The 16,877-nt window shown below is 48.9% G+C and overlaps 1 protein-coding gene across 2 annotated transcripts in view; it reads right to left on the bottom strand.

Moving 5' to 3' along the window:
• The window catches only part of tyro3 (TYRO3 protein tyrosine kinase), a 92,018-nt gene that overhangs the window by 66,777 nt on the left and 8,364 nt on the right, over nucleotides 1–16,877 (bottom strand). For both annotated transcript variants that reach the window (XM_078406161.1, XM_078406160.1), the window contains exons 2-6: nucleotides 14,128–14,314; nucleotides 9,662–9,762; nucleotides 7,383–7,556; nucleotides 6,437–6,523; nucleotides 3,594–3,709 (exon numbers count right to left, since the gene is read on the bottom strand). In XM_078406161.1, coding sequence (XP_078262287.1) covers nucleotides 3,594–3,709; nucleotides 6,437–6,523; nucleotides 7,383–7,556; nucleotides 9,662–9,762; nucleotides 14,128–14,314 — 665 coding nt within the window. The remainder of the gene's footprint in view (nucleotides 1–3,593; nucleotides 3,710–6,436; nucleotides 6,524–7,382; nucleotides 7,557–9,661; nucleotides 9,763–14,127; nucleotides 14,315–16,877) is intronic.

Here is a 16,877-nt window from a genome sequence, read left to right as displayed (position 1 = left end):
TGACCAGAAGATCTATACTTCCCTGCAATCTAAAGCTTGCCTGCTCACTGTCAAGCTCCCTATATTTATGTCTTAATCATTAACACATGTTGTGAATTGCAAAGGGTCATCTCTGAGCCTCATGGGGCCATTTTGCAGTCATGATAACACTCATCGATAACTACCCTTCACCACACCCATGCATTCCTTTGTGGGTGCAGTTTGTACCTCCCCTATGTTTTTGACCCGCAAGGATTTAAAGGAAGGTAATTTGAGTTTTTTGAAGAGGGGCAATAAGGGCACTGCGCTTGATGTTGTTTACTCAGATTTTAGCATAGCTTTTAACAAGCTCAGTTCAGTTTATTATCACGTGTACAGTGGAAAGCTTTTGTTGCATGCTAATAGACAATAGACAATAGGTGCAGGAGGAGGCCATTCGGCCCTTCGAGCCAGCACCGCCATTCAATGTGATCATGGCTGATCATTCTCAATCAGTACCCCGTTCCTGCCTTCTCCCCATACCCCCTGACTCCGCTATCCTTAAGAGCTCTATCCAGCTCTCTCTTGAATGCATTCAGAGAATTGGCCTCCACAACCTTCTGAGGCAGAGAATTCCACAGATTCACAACTCTCTGACTGAAAAGGTTTTTCCTCATCTCAGATTCTAAATGGCCTACCCCTTATTCTTAAACTGTGGCCCCTTGTTCTGGACTCCCCCAACATTGGGAACATGTTTCCTGCCTCTAACGTGTCCAACCCCTTAATAATCTTATACGTTTCGATAAGATCTCCTCTCATCCTTCTAAATTCCAGTATATACAAGCCTAACCGCTCCAGTCTGTCAACATATGATAGTCCCGCCATTCCGGGAATTAACCCGGTCAGCGGAAAGACAATACAAGATTGCAATCAAGCCATTTATAGATACGTGATATGGGAATAACGTTTAGTGCAAAGTAAAGCCAGTAAAGTCTGATCAAAGGTAGTCCAAGGGTCACCAAAGAGGTAGATAGTAGTTCAGCACTGCTCTCTGGTTGTGGTAGGATGGTTCAGTTGCCTGATAACAGCTGGGAAGAAACCGTCCCTGAATCTGGAGGTGTGCGTTTTCACACTTCTATACCTTTTGCCTGATGGGAGAGGGGAGAAGAGGGAGTGGCCAGGGTGCGACTGGTCCTTGGTTATGCTGCTGGCCTTGCCGAGGCAGCGTGAGGTATAAATGGAGTCAAAGAAAGGGAGGTCGGTTTGTGTGATGGTCTGGGCTGCGTCCACAATTTGCTGCAATGTCTTGCGGTCTGGGATGGAGCTGTTCCCAAACCAAGCTTTGATGCATCCTGCTATCTCGCTCAGACTGTGTGGAGAGCTATAACACACGCCCTACTGCATGTTCACCCCTCTTTGTTCTTTCATTCACTTTGGGGAGACTTACCTGATGATCCATCTGACATCCCATCCCTTCCCAGCTATGATTGCTGTTTGGGACAAATATCGTCACCTCCTCTCTTTGGTGACTCCAACTCATGCCAAGAACATTAAGCTGCCACCCCTAGCCCTCATTAGACCATGTTTCAGTTAATAGCTACAATATTATAATCTCTATTATACAATCTCCAGTTGATTAGCCTCAATCATCGTGCCTCATGCATTTAAATGTATACCCTAAATCATAGGCCTTCTTGTCTACAGGGCGGCACAGCGGTAGAGTTGCTGCCTTACAGCGCCGGAGACCCGGGTTCAATCCCGACTACAGGTGCTGTCTGTACGGAGTTTGTACGTTCTCCCCCCCGTGACCGCGTTGTTTTTCTCTGAGATCTTCAGTTTCCTCCAACACTCCAAAGACATACAGGTTTGCAGTTTAATCAGCTTGGTAAATGTAAAAATTGTCCCTAGTGTGTGTAGGATAGTGTTAGTGTGCGAGGATCGCTGGTCGGCGCGGACCCGGTGGGCCGAAGGGCCTGTTTCCGCACTGTATGAGATGAGAAGGGATCTTATCTAAACATATAAGATTATTAAGGGGTTGGACACGTTAGAGGCAGGAAACATGTTCCCAATGTTGGGGGAGTCCAGAACCAGGGGCCACAGTTTAAGAATAAGGGGTAGGCCATTTAGAACGGAGATGAGGAAAAACCTTTTCAGTCAGAGAGTTGTGAAACTGTGGAATTCTCTGCCTCAGAAGGCAGTGGAGGCCAATTCTCTGAATGCATTCAAGAGAGAGCTAGATAGAGCTCTTAAGGATAGCGGAGTCAGGGGGTATGGGGAGAAGGCAGGAACGGGGTACTGATAGAGAATGATCAGCCATGATCACATTGAATGGCGGTGCTGGCTCGAAGGGCCGAATGGCCTACTCCTGCACCTATTGTCTATTGTAATTGTATCTCTAAACTAAGCTAAACTTTCTAGCCTTTGGCTCCCAAATTCTCTTATTATTTCCAGGTCTGCTCTCTTCTTTCTGAACCTGTGTTCAATGTTGCACCAAGCTGCCTTAAACCCTATCCATAAAATTCCATGCACTTCTCTGCAAAAGCCATCAAGGAAGTGAAGCTGTGTGCATCCGTCTTCCTTGAACTACTGTGTAGGAAGGAACTGCAGATGCTTGTTTAAACCGAAGACAGACACAAAATGCTGGAGTAACTCAGCGGGACAGGCAGCGTCTCTGGAGAGACGGAGTGGGTGACGTTTCGGGTCGAGGCCCTTCTTCGTACTGATGCTGCCTGTCCCGTGGAGTTACTCCATCCAGCTTGTTGAGCACCCAAGGAGGTGCCAGCGCTGCCCTCGCAGCTGCGGCTTGCCTGCAGTCCGTTTGTCTTTTGTGCTTTTTGTTGTTTTTGTCTTAATTGTAGTTTAAATATGATGTAGTGTTTGTGGTTGTGTGTTATGTGGGGTGGGGGGGGAACTGTAAAAGTGTCTCTCCCGAGCGGAGACCCGACCTTTGTTTTCTGTGTCGTGTCTCCGTTCCCGCTGAGGCCTACCACCGGCCATGCACCTGGAGGGCTCCACCTGGGACCACCTGGGCTCTGGTTCCCAGAGCCCGCGGCCCGGACTCACCACCTGCGGCGCTGGCTGCCTTCGGATGCCGCGGGAGCGGCTGCGACTCGTCTCCGGAGGCTCCGGCGCGGGCCGCCTGGACGTCGGAAGCCCGCAGGCCCCTGGGTGGGGGCCGACATCGGGAGCACCGGCAGCGGCAGCGTGTTCGCCCGCCCCGGATCGCGGGGCTTGGGTCGGCCCGCCGTGGACCTTTCACCGTCTGGCGGGGGCTGAAATAGGCCGCGGGATTTTCTCCGCCCGGCGGGGGCTTCAATGTCGGGAGCCCCGACCGCCCCGACCGCCCCGACGTGGCAACTCCAACAGCCTGACCGCGGGAGAAGACGGCAGGGAAAAGACATTCTGGCCTTCCATCACAGTGAGGAGGGACTGGAGGAGACTCACTGTGATGGATGTTTCTTTTTGTTTGGTTTATGGTTGTATGTGTTATTGCATTTTTATTGATTATTCTTATTGGTCTTATTGTTGAACTGTGGGTAATTTTTCATTTCACTGCACATTTATGTGTATGTGACAAATAAATTGACTATTGACTATTGACGTCGTGTCTTACCTGAACTACTCACGGCGCTTACCTGCACAGTGCAGTTGTGAAGTGTCGAGTAGCCACTGAAGGCAACAGTCCAGGAGATGCTGACACTGCTGGAGGTCAGGCCGTTGATCGTCACGTCGGTGGGCCGGTCTGCTGGGACTGAAGAACGAACGGGTCAACACGTGGCTCGCAAACAGAGAACTCATCGCTGCCCCACTGTTCCCTCCCCCCAGCTCAGAGAACTCCCCCACGCGGTGCAGAGCCTCTCCGTAAAAATAGCCCGTGCATACAATGACTGAAAGGTCCCTCTGACAAAGGCTTGAAACAAAGCTTTGCATCAAGGCTGCAGCTTGAAACTTCGAGCATAAAGAGTGCCCATTGTGTGTGCTGATGGATCTTGTGGCAACTCGCACTCTAACATGACAGCTCTGCTGTACTGGCAGCCAACAAGCGGGAATGATGCCCTGAACCCATGCGATGTTAAAACAATTCCCAAACTGAGTCAACCCCTTATCAAAGAGATGTATGTGTAAGAAGGAACTGCAGATGCTGGTTCAAACCGGAGATAGACACAAATAGCTGGAGTAATTCAGTGGGACAGGCAGCATCTCTGGAGAGAAGGGACGGGTGATGTTTTGGATCGGGGCCTGAAGAAGGGTCTTGACCCGAAACGTCACCCGTTCCTTCTCTCCAGAGACGCTGCCTGTCCCGCTGAGTTACTACAGCTTTTTGTGTCAGTCCTTGTTGAAGGGGCTCAGCCCTCCTGGTCAATAATAATGGCCAGGAACTGCAGGATCGCTGTGGGGAAGGGGGCCATTCTGGACCCTGGAGCTCCAAATAGGAGAGGAGAGGAGAGGAGAGGGGAGAGGAAAGGAGGGGAGGGGAGGGGAGAGGAAAGGAGGGGAGGGGAGGGGAGAGGAAAGGAGGGGAGGGGAGGGGAGAGAGGAGGAGAGGTGAGGGGAGGGGAGGAGAGGAGGAGGAGAGAGAGAGGAGAGATGACGGGAGGAGAGGAGAGGGGAGGGGAGGGGAGGGGAGGAGAGGGGAGGAGAGGAGAGGAGAGGGGAGGGGAGGGGAGGGGAGGGGGGGGAGGGGAGGGGAGGGGAGGGGAGGGGAGGGGAGGGGAGGGGAGGGGAGGGGAGGGGAGGGGAGGGGAGGGGAGGGGAAGGGAGGAGAGGTGAGGAGAGGAGAGGAGAGGAGAGAGAGGAAAGAGGAGAGGGGAGGGGAGAGGAGAGGAGAGGAGAGGAGAGGAGAGGAGAGGAGAGGAGAGGAGAGGAGAGGAGAGGAGAGGAGAGGAGAGGAGAGGAGAGGAGAGGAGAGGAGAGGAGAGGAGAGGAGAGGAGAGGAGAGGAGAGGAGAGGAGAGGAGAGGAGAGGAGAGGAGAGGAGGGTATAGGAGAGGAGGCCGGGTGTGGAGGCCTGACCGGCCCCGGCTGTGGGGAGGTTCAATGGTCGACCCTCCCTCCCCCCCATCTACCCCAGTCACACAGCGTGGAAACAGGCCCTTCAGCCCAACCCGCCCCATCTACACCAGTCACACAGTCACAGATGTTGGAATAGGCAGCTCAAGGCTCAAGGTCAAGCACCAGGGAACATCTAGAGAGACAGCTGGATGCTGGAGATGTTTATGGGAGCATAATGGTGGAGTGATGAAAGTCAGGAATGTGTAAGAGGCCAGAGCTGGAGATTCAGACACTGAGGAATGTTGAAGGGGTGCAGGAATTTAAAGAGAAAGATGTTTTAAAGTATATGGAGGAGTTTGGATGATATCCTTAAAGCCAAGGTATTACTGGGTCAGAGGCCAGTACTGTTTGACAGCCTAGTGGTATCGGAGGGAGTGCAGCTACCTCCCAGTTCAATCGGCCGAGGTTCAATGTTGACTTCTGATGCTGCCTGTGTGGAGTTTGCATATTCTCCCTGGCTTTCCCTGGTATCCTCCCAAGGCTGTCTGCTTCCTTGAGTCTTACAAATTACCCCTCCTGTAGAGGGCAACGGGAGAATTGGTGGGGGGTTTAGTTTAGAGATACAGCGCGGAAACAGGCCCTTTGGCCCACCGGGTCCGCACCGACCAGCGATCCCCGCACATGAACACACTATTCCACGCTCACAATTGGGACAATTTACATTTACACCAAGCCAATTAACCTACAAACCTGCACGTCTCTGGAGTGTGGGAGGAAACCGAAGACCTCAGAGAAATCTCACGCGGTCACGGGGAGAACGTGCAAACTCCGTACAGACAGCACCCGTGGTCGGGTTGGTGATGTGCATGTGTTTGAAAATAGATGGCGAGGAAATGAATGGGGAACGGAGCTGACGGAGTTGCTACGAGACGTGTCGTTGCCTTGATGGCCCCCGTGAAGGTGGTTATGAAATATAATTCTAGACATTATGGAAGAACAGGACAGTAGGCAAGTTCAAATACATGCAGCAGAGTTTTCAACGTGGTAGAGAGCAGGAAATGGAAGCTAGGCCATGAGAATGGTCAAGAGGAGAACGCAGTGTCACACGGGCGGCACGATGGCGCAGCGGTAGAGTTGCCGCCTTACAGCGCTTGCAGCGCCGGAGACCCGGGTTCGACCCCGACTCTGGGTACTGTCCGTACGGAGTTTGTACGTTCTCCCCGTGACCCGCGTGGGTTTTCTCCGGGAGCTCTGGTTTCCTCCCACACTCCAAAGACGTGCAGGTTTGTGTGTTAATTGGCTTTCTGGAAATGTAAATTGTCCCTAGTGTGTGTCGGATAGCGTTAATGTGTGGGGATCGCCGGTCGGCGCGGACTCGGTGGGCCGAAGGGCCTGTTTCCGCGCTGTATCTCTACACTAAAACTAAGCCAAAGGAGAACGCAGTTCTGGAGCTGAGCGAGTGGGAGGGAGTGTGACTCTGAACATACCTTTGACGTAGACGCTGGCAGTCCTGGAGACGGCCACTCCCCGGGCATTATGTGCTTCGCAAGTGAAGGTCGTCCGGCTTTGAATTCCTGGGGACAACAGTCGCAGAGAGACACTGTTACCCCCACATTCACTCAAAGCAGCCAGCTCCCCCATCCCACTCACACAGCTGAGAGGACAGTGGAGTGCTGAGAGCACAGTACTGAGATCAGGAGGCTCGTGCAATGTGTGGCCTCGGTGATGAAGACAGAACAGGCAAACCAGGAACCAGAGAAGCCTGCCCAGCTCCTTCATTCTTGCCCCACGCGTCAATAAGACGGTGGCTGATCTGACCGCAGCTGTAATAACTGTAGGCTTGTATACACTGGAATTTAGAAGGACGAGAGGGGATCTTATCGAAACATATAAGATTATTAAGGGGCTGGACACGTTAGAGGCAGGAAACATGTTCCCAATGTTGGGGGAGTCCAGAACAAGGGGCCACAGTTTAAGAATAAGGGGTAGGCCATTTAGAATGGAGATGAGGAAAAACTTCTTCAGTCAGAGTTGTAAATCTGTGGAATTCACTGCCTCAGAAGGCAGTGGAGGCCAAGTCTCTGAATGCATTCAAGAGAGAGCTAGATAGAGCTCTTAAGGATAGCGGAGTCAGGGGGTATGGGGAGAAGGCAGGAACGGGGTACTGATTGAGAATGATCAGCCATGATCACATTGAATGGTGGTGATGGCTCGAAGGGCCGAATGGCCTCCTCCTGCACCTATTGTCTATTGAAGGACCTATTCCTCTCCTTTACTCCTATTGAAAAGGTTCGTGGTTTGGTTTTGCGATACAATTAGATCTTGGAGTTAATGGTGTCTACTTTCAGTACTCAGAGGGAACAGTTGATCGTTTAATGGCCGAGGTCAGAATGACGACATGTTGTGAAATGATCCGTTTTCACGTAGCGTTACCTTTGACGGTGAGGATTGCAGGAGATTCTTCCCATGTCTCTTCAACTAAGACCCCACCGATCTTCCATAAGATCGCCGTAGGTTTTGGTTGCCCGGAAGCAGCACAGGTTAAATTGAAGGGTGCATCTTTAAAGACGTACAGATCCTCCGGCTGGATTGTGAAGTACGGCAGGCCTGGGCAAGGACACATCGACATTGTTACAAAGGTCACTCTAAATCCCAACTAAACCCACTTCCCCCACCTGCATAAATCTCCGTTGGGCTAGCTAGTCACCAAAGATACTAGAGGAACAAGATGGACCACTCTGTTGAAATGGCCTATACTGAAGTGTAGAACACACAGGAGCCATCTTAGTAAGCAAAACCCGCCGTTCGCTCTGCCTCTCGCAGTGTAATCAGTGTTTTGGAGTAACAGTATGTGTGATGATACCATTACAATGCAGAATATATCTCATCTATCAATTCACAGATTTTTGTTATTTTTCTTTGTAAATGTTTCTGCAAGTTTCTGCCTACTAAAATGGCGTCATGACATACTACGGTTTTTAGGGTCGAGTGGTCCATCGTACTCCTCTAGTATCTTTGCTAGTTACCCAGGGTAGAGTCACCAAGGTGAAGAAGGGTCTCGACCCAGAGACGTCACCCACTCCTTCTCTCCAGAGATGCTGCCCGTCCCACTGAGTTACTCCAGCATTTTGTCTCTATTTTCAGTTCTCCCAAAACATTGCTGAGCTACACTGACTCGATAACATCAATTTACAATCTACACCCTAAACCTTGCACATTTAATCATTTCTGATCTGTTCATCGTTATAAATCCCAAGTATAAATACTGTCAAGATTATAACAATAAACCTTCTGCAAATATCCATGATATCAGACTTGAATCTCAATTTTGTCCTGCACACAATTTGTAGCACAGTGGCAGCAAACATTGCTACACTAAAGCCTAATTATCACTGATACAGACCCTGCAATAACTGTTATCCTAATTACTACCAGCCTGTTATCCTAATTACTAGGGCGGCAGAGTGGCACAGCGATATGGTTGGTGTCTTACAGTGCCAGAGACCCGGGTTCGATCCTGACCACGGGTGCTGTCTGTGCGGAGTTTGTACATTCTCCCCGCGAAAGATCTCCGGTTTCCTCCCACACTCCACAGACGTACAAGTTTGTAGGTTAATTGCCTTGGTATAAATGTAAATTGTCCCTAGTGTGTGTAGGATAGTGTTAGTGTGCGGGGATCGCTGGTCGGTGCGGGCTCAGTGGGCCGAAGGGCCTGTTTCTGCGCTACATCTCTAAACTAAACTGGCAATTCTCTGAGTTAAGTATACCACAATTCCAATGAATATAAACATTGTACGAGGCACATGCAAATGCTGGGTATAATCTCTATTAACCCAAACCGTACTCATTTAGATTAATTTAGTTAAGAGATACAGCACGGAGACAGGCCCTTTGGCCCACTGAGTCCGCACCAACCAGCGATCCCCACACATTAATATTATCGTACACACACTAGGGACAATTTTACATTTATACTGTCAATTAGCCAACAAACCTGTACGTTTTTGGAGTGTGGAGGAAACACTGGAATTTAGAAGGATGAGAGGGGATCTTATCGAAACGTATAAGATTATTAAGGGGTTGGACACGTTAGAGGCAGGAAACATGTTCCCAATGTTGGGGGAGTCCAGAACCAGGGGCCACAGTTTAAGAATAAGGGGTAGGCCATTTAGAACGGAGATGAGGAAAAACTTTTTCAGTCAGAGAGTTGTGAATCTGTGGAATTCTCTGCCTCAGAAGGCAGTGGAGGCCAATTCTCTGAATGCATTCAAGAGAGAGCTAGATAGAGCTCTTAAGGATAGCGGAGTCAGGGGGTATGGGGAGAAGGCAGGAACGGGGTACTGATTGAGAATGATCAGCCATGATCACATTGAATGGTGGTGCTGGCTCGAAGGGCTGAATGGCCTGCACCTATTGTCTATCTGGAGAAAGCCCACACAGGTCACAGTGTGAACGTACAAACTCCGTACAGACAGCAGCCAGACTCAGGATTGAACCTGGGTCTCTGGCATTGTAAGGCAGCAACTCTACCGCTGTGCCGTCGTGCGGCCCATTCTGCAACCCTAAATCCCACACAAAGATGTTCCACACATACATATCATGCAAAGGTGGACACTCATGCCTGGTACTGACCCATCTGATCTCACTTCATGCCCCCCACTTTGACACCAAGCCTCCCTTGCCCACAACAACCCGAATGTTGCCATTCCTACCGTCTACTGTTAAAAAGGCCCTCCTTGAGTTGACGTCAACTCCCTTCACTCTCGCCATACACCAGTACCAGCCCATGTCCGTTTGCTGCACGCTCCTCAACCTGCAACAGAGACAGGAGTAAATACACAGTAGAGACCAAGTGTGCTTTGTACCGCCGTTACCGGAGAGCCGTTTGTTTTAATTGAAAGGGAGAAGCCTGGCAGGCAGTAAAACCAGGACATTCAGGAAACAATGAGTTAACGTTTCACGTTTGTGGTGTTTTTCACAACCACGAGTCGTGTGCCTCGGAAGGCCAGGCACACAAAGCCCCTTTCACGCCCACCACATCCCTCCGGGAGTTTGACAGTCAACGTACTTTACAAGTGTACTGTAGGAAGTGCAGCCTTAGGGCAGGTTTGGCAGCAGTAATGCATGGAGTGCAGCAGTAGAGGAGAAAATGCAGCAGCGGTGTAGGAAATCAGCAGTAATGCAGGAGATGCCGCAGTGGTGTGGGGAATGCAGTATTAGTGTGGGGAAATGCAGTATTAGTGTGGGGAAATGCAGTATTAGTGTGGAGAACGTACAAACTCGCTGATTCCTTGGGAGTCATTGCTTCCTGAGCTGCCTCCAGCATGTGATGAAAGAAGATGTGTGGGTTTGTAGGTTAATTAACCTTCTGTAAATTGCATGTGGGGAGCGGTTAAAATATGATGAGCTTTTGACGGCACTGGGCCTGTACTCGCTGGAGTTTAGAAGAATGAGGGGGGATCTCATTGAAACGTGTCAAATAGCGAAAGGCTTGGATAGAGTGGATGTGGAGAGGTTGTTTTCTCTCGTGGGAAAATCTAGGACTATTGGTCATAGTCTCAGAATTTAGGATGGAGATGAGGAGGAATTTCTTTAGTCAGAGGGTGGTAAATCTGTGGAATTCATTGCCACAGAAGGCTGTGGAGGCCAAGTCAGTGGATATTTTTAAGGCAGAGATACATGGATTCTTGATTAATGCGGGTGTCAGAGGTTATGGGGAGAAGGCAGGAGAATGGGGTTAGGAGGTAGAGATAGATCAGCCATGATTGAATGGCGGAGTAGACGATGGGCCCAGTTCAACTGTGTATAATATCTTCCCACCATAAAATCCCCTCACTGCGGTTACAAGTCAGGTACCCTCTGACTGACCTGGAGAGATTTGCATCGTTCACAACCTCAACATGTTCCAAATCTCCTCTGAAATGTAGTCACTGATTCTAGAGGGAAAACTCTCCAGTGGGGATATTTACTCAGAGTGCTGGAAGAGTTTGGTCTTGGAGCCTCTTTTATTTCCTGGGTACGTCTTATATATGCTCATCCCACCGCTTCCATACTCACAAACCAGGATAGGTCACCCCCTTTTGCCCTTGAGAGGGGTGCGCGACAGGGCTGCCCCCTCTCGCCGCTCCTCTTTGCGTTAGCCATTGAGCCGCTGGCAATCGGCATAAGAGGGCATGCGCTTATAAAACCGATAATACTGGGTGGGGTGGAATATAAGATTTCGCTTTATGCGGGTGATATTGCCATCTTTGTATCTGACCCTGAACATTCTGTTCCTTACCTATTCCAGCTTATTAATTCCTTTGGCGAGGTCTCGGGTTACACTATAAACTGGCAGAAGAGTGAACTTATATCGATAACAGCAGAATTAGACCCTGTATTCTTAGCCAACATGCAGTTTAAAACAAATCCGGATAGTATAAAATATCTGGGCATTAAAATATCTAAAAACCCCAAGACCCTTTTTAAAATTAACTTTACCGAAAGGTTGAACAAGCTAAAGGAGAACATAGAGAAATGGAGAACGTTGCCTATTTCCTTGATTGGCCGCGTGAACGCAGTAAAGATGGTCTCCCTGCCGCGATTTCTGTATTTATTTCAGAATGTCCCTATTTTTATCCCCAAATCCTACTTTAAGTTAATCGATTTTATCATTATGTCATTTATTTGGGGATATAAAGCACACAGGATCTCAAAAGCTTATCTTCAAAAAAACGAGGGAACATGTTAGAGTCATGGTATACTGGCAGTATGCATATGAACGGGGAGTTGGATATGACCTGCCACCTTGGCTGGCAATTGAAAAAAGCTTAACCCCAAAAACTTCTCTCCCTGCTCTCCTTTTTTCATTACCCAGATCTCTCACCTCTCTTAGAGAGGATCACTTCACTCTGTCCAATGCTCAGAGAATATGGCACCAAATTAGGAAAGCTTGTGAGCTTCCGAATACGTCAATGCACGCCCCAATCTGGCATAACCACGCTTTCCCCCCATCATTTACAGACACAGCATTCAGAGAATGGAGCTGTAAAGGGATAGTTACAATAAAAGATCTTTACATAAATAGACACTTTGCATCATTTGATCAGCTACAATCCAAGTTCTCATTGCCCAAAACTCAATTCTTCAGGTACTTACAGCTGAGAAATTATGTTCGACAAAACAATTCGCTTTTTGAGTCCCTGCCCGAAGACGACTTCTTGTCCAAAATTTTGCTGGGTCCCCCGGAAGCAAAGAACCTAATCTCATCGTTTGTAGGTATCTTTTTAAACAAACTAGATAAATCTACTTTAAAAATAAAACAAACCTGGGAAGAAGACCTTAACATTGAAATTGATGACGATGTCTGGAAGGAAGTACTGAAAAGTATAAAATCCTGTTCTATTAATTCTAGGCTACAACTGATTCAATTCAAGGTTATACAAAGATTACACTACTCTAAGGTTAAGCTGCATAAAATCTTTCCTGATCTCTCACCTTTGTGTAATAGATGCAAGACCGCTGAGGGTACACTCGCTCACCACTTTTGGACTTGTCCAAAACTTCACAACTTTTGGTGTCTTTTATTTCAATGGTACTCCACTGTTTTAAACGTCACTTTAAATCCGGACCCTGAAACTGCTCTATTCGGGTATTCCACAACACTTGAGAAGCTAGACCATAATGCTCGCACAATCTTGGTTTATGGTATGGTAATGGCCAACAGATGTATTTTGAAACTATGGAAATCAGACTCTGCTCCTCAGTTTGAGACTTGGTTAAGAGAATTAATGGGCATATTACACGTAGAGAGGTTGAGATATGAATTGTCTGGCAACCCTCAAAAGTTCTTCAACATATGGAACCCAGTGCTGCAGCATATTAAGGACAAGTAAAACTATCCCCTCAATGCCACAGGCTTTTGTACCTTCTTTGAATCCAGCAGTGAAAATACTGAAATATTTGACTTGTGAAAATTACCTTGCATCATGTTTTTGTGCTTTTGTCTTTTTTTGTTACATTGTAGTTATGTTTTATTTTTAAATGTATTTTTATTTATTTATTTGTTTGTTTTTGTTTGTTTGTTTTCATGATTATGTAGGGAAGGGGAGGGATGGGGTTTACTGTTGTTGTTATATGCATTGTAATCAATTATAAAATAAAAAAAATTAAGAAAGGAAAACTCTCCAGGCGAAGGTTCCTTTCAAAATCCAACCACAGTGATGGAATCGACAGCCCGACAATCTGTTTCAGTGATTAGTTTAGTTTAGAGGTACAGTGTGGAAACAGGCCCTTCGGTCCACCGAATCCACACGGCCCAATGATCACCTGTGCACTAGTTCTATCCCACACACCTAGGGACGACTTACAGAAGCCAATTAACCTACAAACTGGAGAAAGACACAAAAAGCTGAAGTAACTCAGCGGGACAGGCAGCATCTCTGAAGAGAAGGAATGGGTGACATTTCAATAGACAATAGGTGCAGGAGTAGGCCATTCGGCCCTTCGAGCCAGCACCACCATTCAATGTGATCATGGCTATATATAGTATAAGAAAATAACTGCAGATGCTGGTACAAATCGAAGGTATTTATTCGCAAAATGCTGGAGTAACTCAGCAGGTCAGGCAGCATCTCAGGAGAGAAGGAATGGGTGACGTTTCGGGTCGAGACCCTTCTTCAGACTTCATGGCTGATTATTCTCAATCTTCTTCAGAAGGCTCTCGATTGAAACGTCACCCGTTCCTTTTCTCCAGAGATGCTGCCTGTCCCGTTGAGTTACTCCAGCATTTTGTGTCTGTCTTCGGTTTAAACCAACATCTGCAGTTCCTTCCTACACATCCTATAAACTAGCACGTCTTTGGGATGTGGGAGGAAACCGGAGCACCCAGAGAAAGCCCACGCGGTCACAGGGAGGAGGTACAAACTCCGTACAGACAGCGCCCGTAGTCAGGATTGAACCCGGGTCTCTGGCACTATGAGGCGGCAACTCTACTGCTGTGCCCTGTGCCACCCTGTTATTGACTGAAATATAACCGTGATACTAGCTCCTTGTAATAGTGCCTTGGGATGTTTTGCACTCACGGGCAAGGGCAGAGGGCACCCGGGTTTAAACATCTCAAGGCAGCACACCACATTGGAAGGCCAGCCTGGGTCCCCGGGGTCACGCCTCTCCACATGTCTCCCGCCCGCACCTTTACCTGAAGATGCTCAGCAGCTCGTCGTCGCCGAGGGGCACGCTGGTGAAGTCGGCACTGCGCAGCTCCCTGCCGTCCTTCAGCCAGTGGATGGTGGGCAAGGTGGAGAAGCCTTTCAGCCGGCATCTCATTTGGGCTTCCAGGCCCAGCGAGACGGTGAGGTTGGCAGGGCCAACCACATAGTCCAGCCCTGTTGGAAAGCAAAAAGAAGGAACAACAACTGGGCTGGCAAAGGACGCTCCATTACACGCAAGGCACCATCAACAAATGTAAACGAGCGCAGCGATGGGCAGGGGTGGGTCCGGACGGCAGGAAATTTGCCAATATTACTCCGCTGTTCAAGAAGGGAGCAAGGCAGAAGAGTGGAAACTCTTGGCTGCTTAGCCTGATTTCAGAGAGTGGCAAGATTTTAGAATCCACTGGACCAAGTGGACCCATTGGGCCCCTCCCTTCCCCCCCCCCCTCTACCTCTCACCTCTCCTCCCCTCACCCGCCCCTCCCTCCCCATCCCCTCCTCCTCCCACCCCACCCCCTCCCCCCCACCCCCTCCCTCTTCTGATAACGTTGGGAGATCTTGCCTGACAAACCCGTTGGAATTCTATGAGGAAATAAATGGCAGGACACTCAAAGGAGAGTCAGTAGATGTTGTTTTCCTGGATTTTCAGAAGGCCTTTGATAAGGTGCCGCACATGAGGCTGCTAAAGAAGACAACAGCCCATGTTATCAGAGGGCAGATACTAGCATGGATATCAGGTTGGCAAGATGGCAGACGGCAAAGAGTGGGAATAGAGAGGGACTTTTTCTGCTTGGCTGCCAGTGACTAGTGGAGTTCTGCAGGGGTCGGTGCTGGGGCCACTACTCCAGCGTTGTATATTAATGATTTGGACGTGGGGATCGAAGGCTTTGTGGCCAAGTTTGCGGATGATACAAAGATAGTTGGAGGGGCAGGTAATGCAGAGAAAGCAGGGACTCTGCAGAGGGACTTGGACAGGTTGGGAGAGTGGGCAGAGAAGTGGCAGGTTGGATGCAGCGTAGCAAAGTGTGGACTCATGCATTTTGGTAGCAGAAATAAAGCCGTAGACTATTTTCTAAATGGGGAGAGAAACCAGAGGTGCAAAGGGACTTGGGAGCGCTGGTGAGGGATTCCCAAAAAGTTAATCTGCAAGTGGAATCGGTAGTAAAGAAGTCACGTTCCACATTGCCTCCACAGATGCTACCAAACCCTCCAGAACTTTGAGCGTGATTCATGATCCCAGCATCTATAGTTCCTTGCACCTCCATACACAGGATCCCAAGGAGGAATTTGCAGATGCTTTGGTGGTCAATATCTGAGGATTTTTTAAATGAACATTCGAAAAATCATCACTCATCAAAATGGGGAGGGAGATAAAGTGATGAATACCTATATACTAAAACTCTCGTTTGTTTGTTTGTTTGTTTGTTCCTGAACTACAGCCAAAACGGTACCCGATAGCACAATAGTTTTAGGCCCACCTTACTCACCGTCGTCCCATTGGTGCTAATGGAAGAGGTTTCATTGAAATTGGTGTTATATTTTTAAAGTTATTGACATTTTAAAGTTTAAATCTATCTCCTAGGGAGGGAGGGAGGAGGAGGGAGGGGGGGAGGAGGGAGGATAAGGGGGGGTTGAGGGGGATGGAGTGGAGGGGGGTTTGGGGGGAGGGAGCGGGGAGAGGGTAGGGGGCAGAGGGTAGGGGGCAGAGGGTAGGGGGGGAGTGGATGGGGGGGAGAGGGGAGGCGAAGTAGGGAAGGAGAGGGTGCTGCCGGGGTAGGTGGTTGAGGACGGGACTATCACAACATTTATGAAGCAGTTAGACAGGTACATGGATAGGACAGGTTTGGAGAGATATGGACCAAGCGCAGGCAGGTGGGGCTAGTGTAGATGGGACATGTGTGGGCCGAGAGGCCTGTCTCCACACTGTATCTCTCCAAGTAGACTTGACAATCCTATCTATATTGGACATTGGGCATGCTGGCACCTTGGAGGCCCGCTCTACACATGGCAAGGCTGAGCCTGACCCGGCAGCTGGTGAAAGACGGCCATGTCCTGCACTTCAACTGGACACACACAGCTTCGTTCAGTGGAATCAAGGAACTGTGTGTGTGTGTGTGTGTACGAGGAAGTATGGGGGCTGCTTTACAAAACTCAGCGGGTCGGGCAGCATCTCTGGAGAGCACGTTCGGGCGACGTTTCGGGGCGAGACCCCCTCTTCGGACGCGTGTCAGAGCACCACTCACTCGCACACTACCTGCAGTGACCTGCTGCTAACAACAACACAGTCAGCCCCTTGAAACACACCCGCTGCATAACTTGCTCTTCCTGTTCGGGCAAGGAAATCAAACCAAAGCTATCCTTAAAGTAAAGCCTGGAGGCAAATTTCTTGCCACAGAGAAAGAAATCTGCTTTGATTTGCAAACTAAGGTCCAGCTTGAAGTCAGCAAATGAATTACTTTCCCGAACAGATGATGTAAGAAAATAACTGCAGATGCTGGTACAAATCGAAGGTATTTATTCACAAAATGCTGGAGTAACTCAGCGGGTCGGGCAGCATCTCGGGAGAGAAGGAATGGGCGACGTTTCGGGTCGAGACCCTTCTTCAGACTGAATTCCAGAACAGATGAGGTCACTTTGCATGTAATCCGCAAGAACTCGGTTGCTAGCTCAAGTCGAAAGTGATTTTGCAGTCATTAAACTCCTTCCTTGCTGCTTAGTGTATAAGAATCTATCAATC

The sequence above is a fragment of the Rhinoraja longicauda genome, chromosome 10, assembly GCF_053455715.1.
Source record: "Rhinoraja longicauda isolate Sanriku21f chromosome 10, sRhiLon1.1, whole genome shotgun sequence".
NCBI lineage: Eukaryota > Metazoa > Chordata > Chondrichthyes > Rajiformes > Arhynchobatidae > Rhinoraja > Rhinoraja longicauda.
Note: the sequence above shows the minus strand (reverse complement) of the source record. Positions and strands in the feature narration are given on the sequence as shown.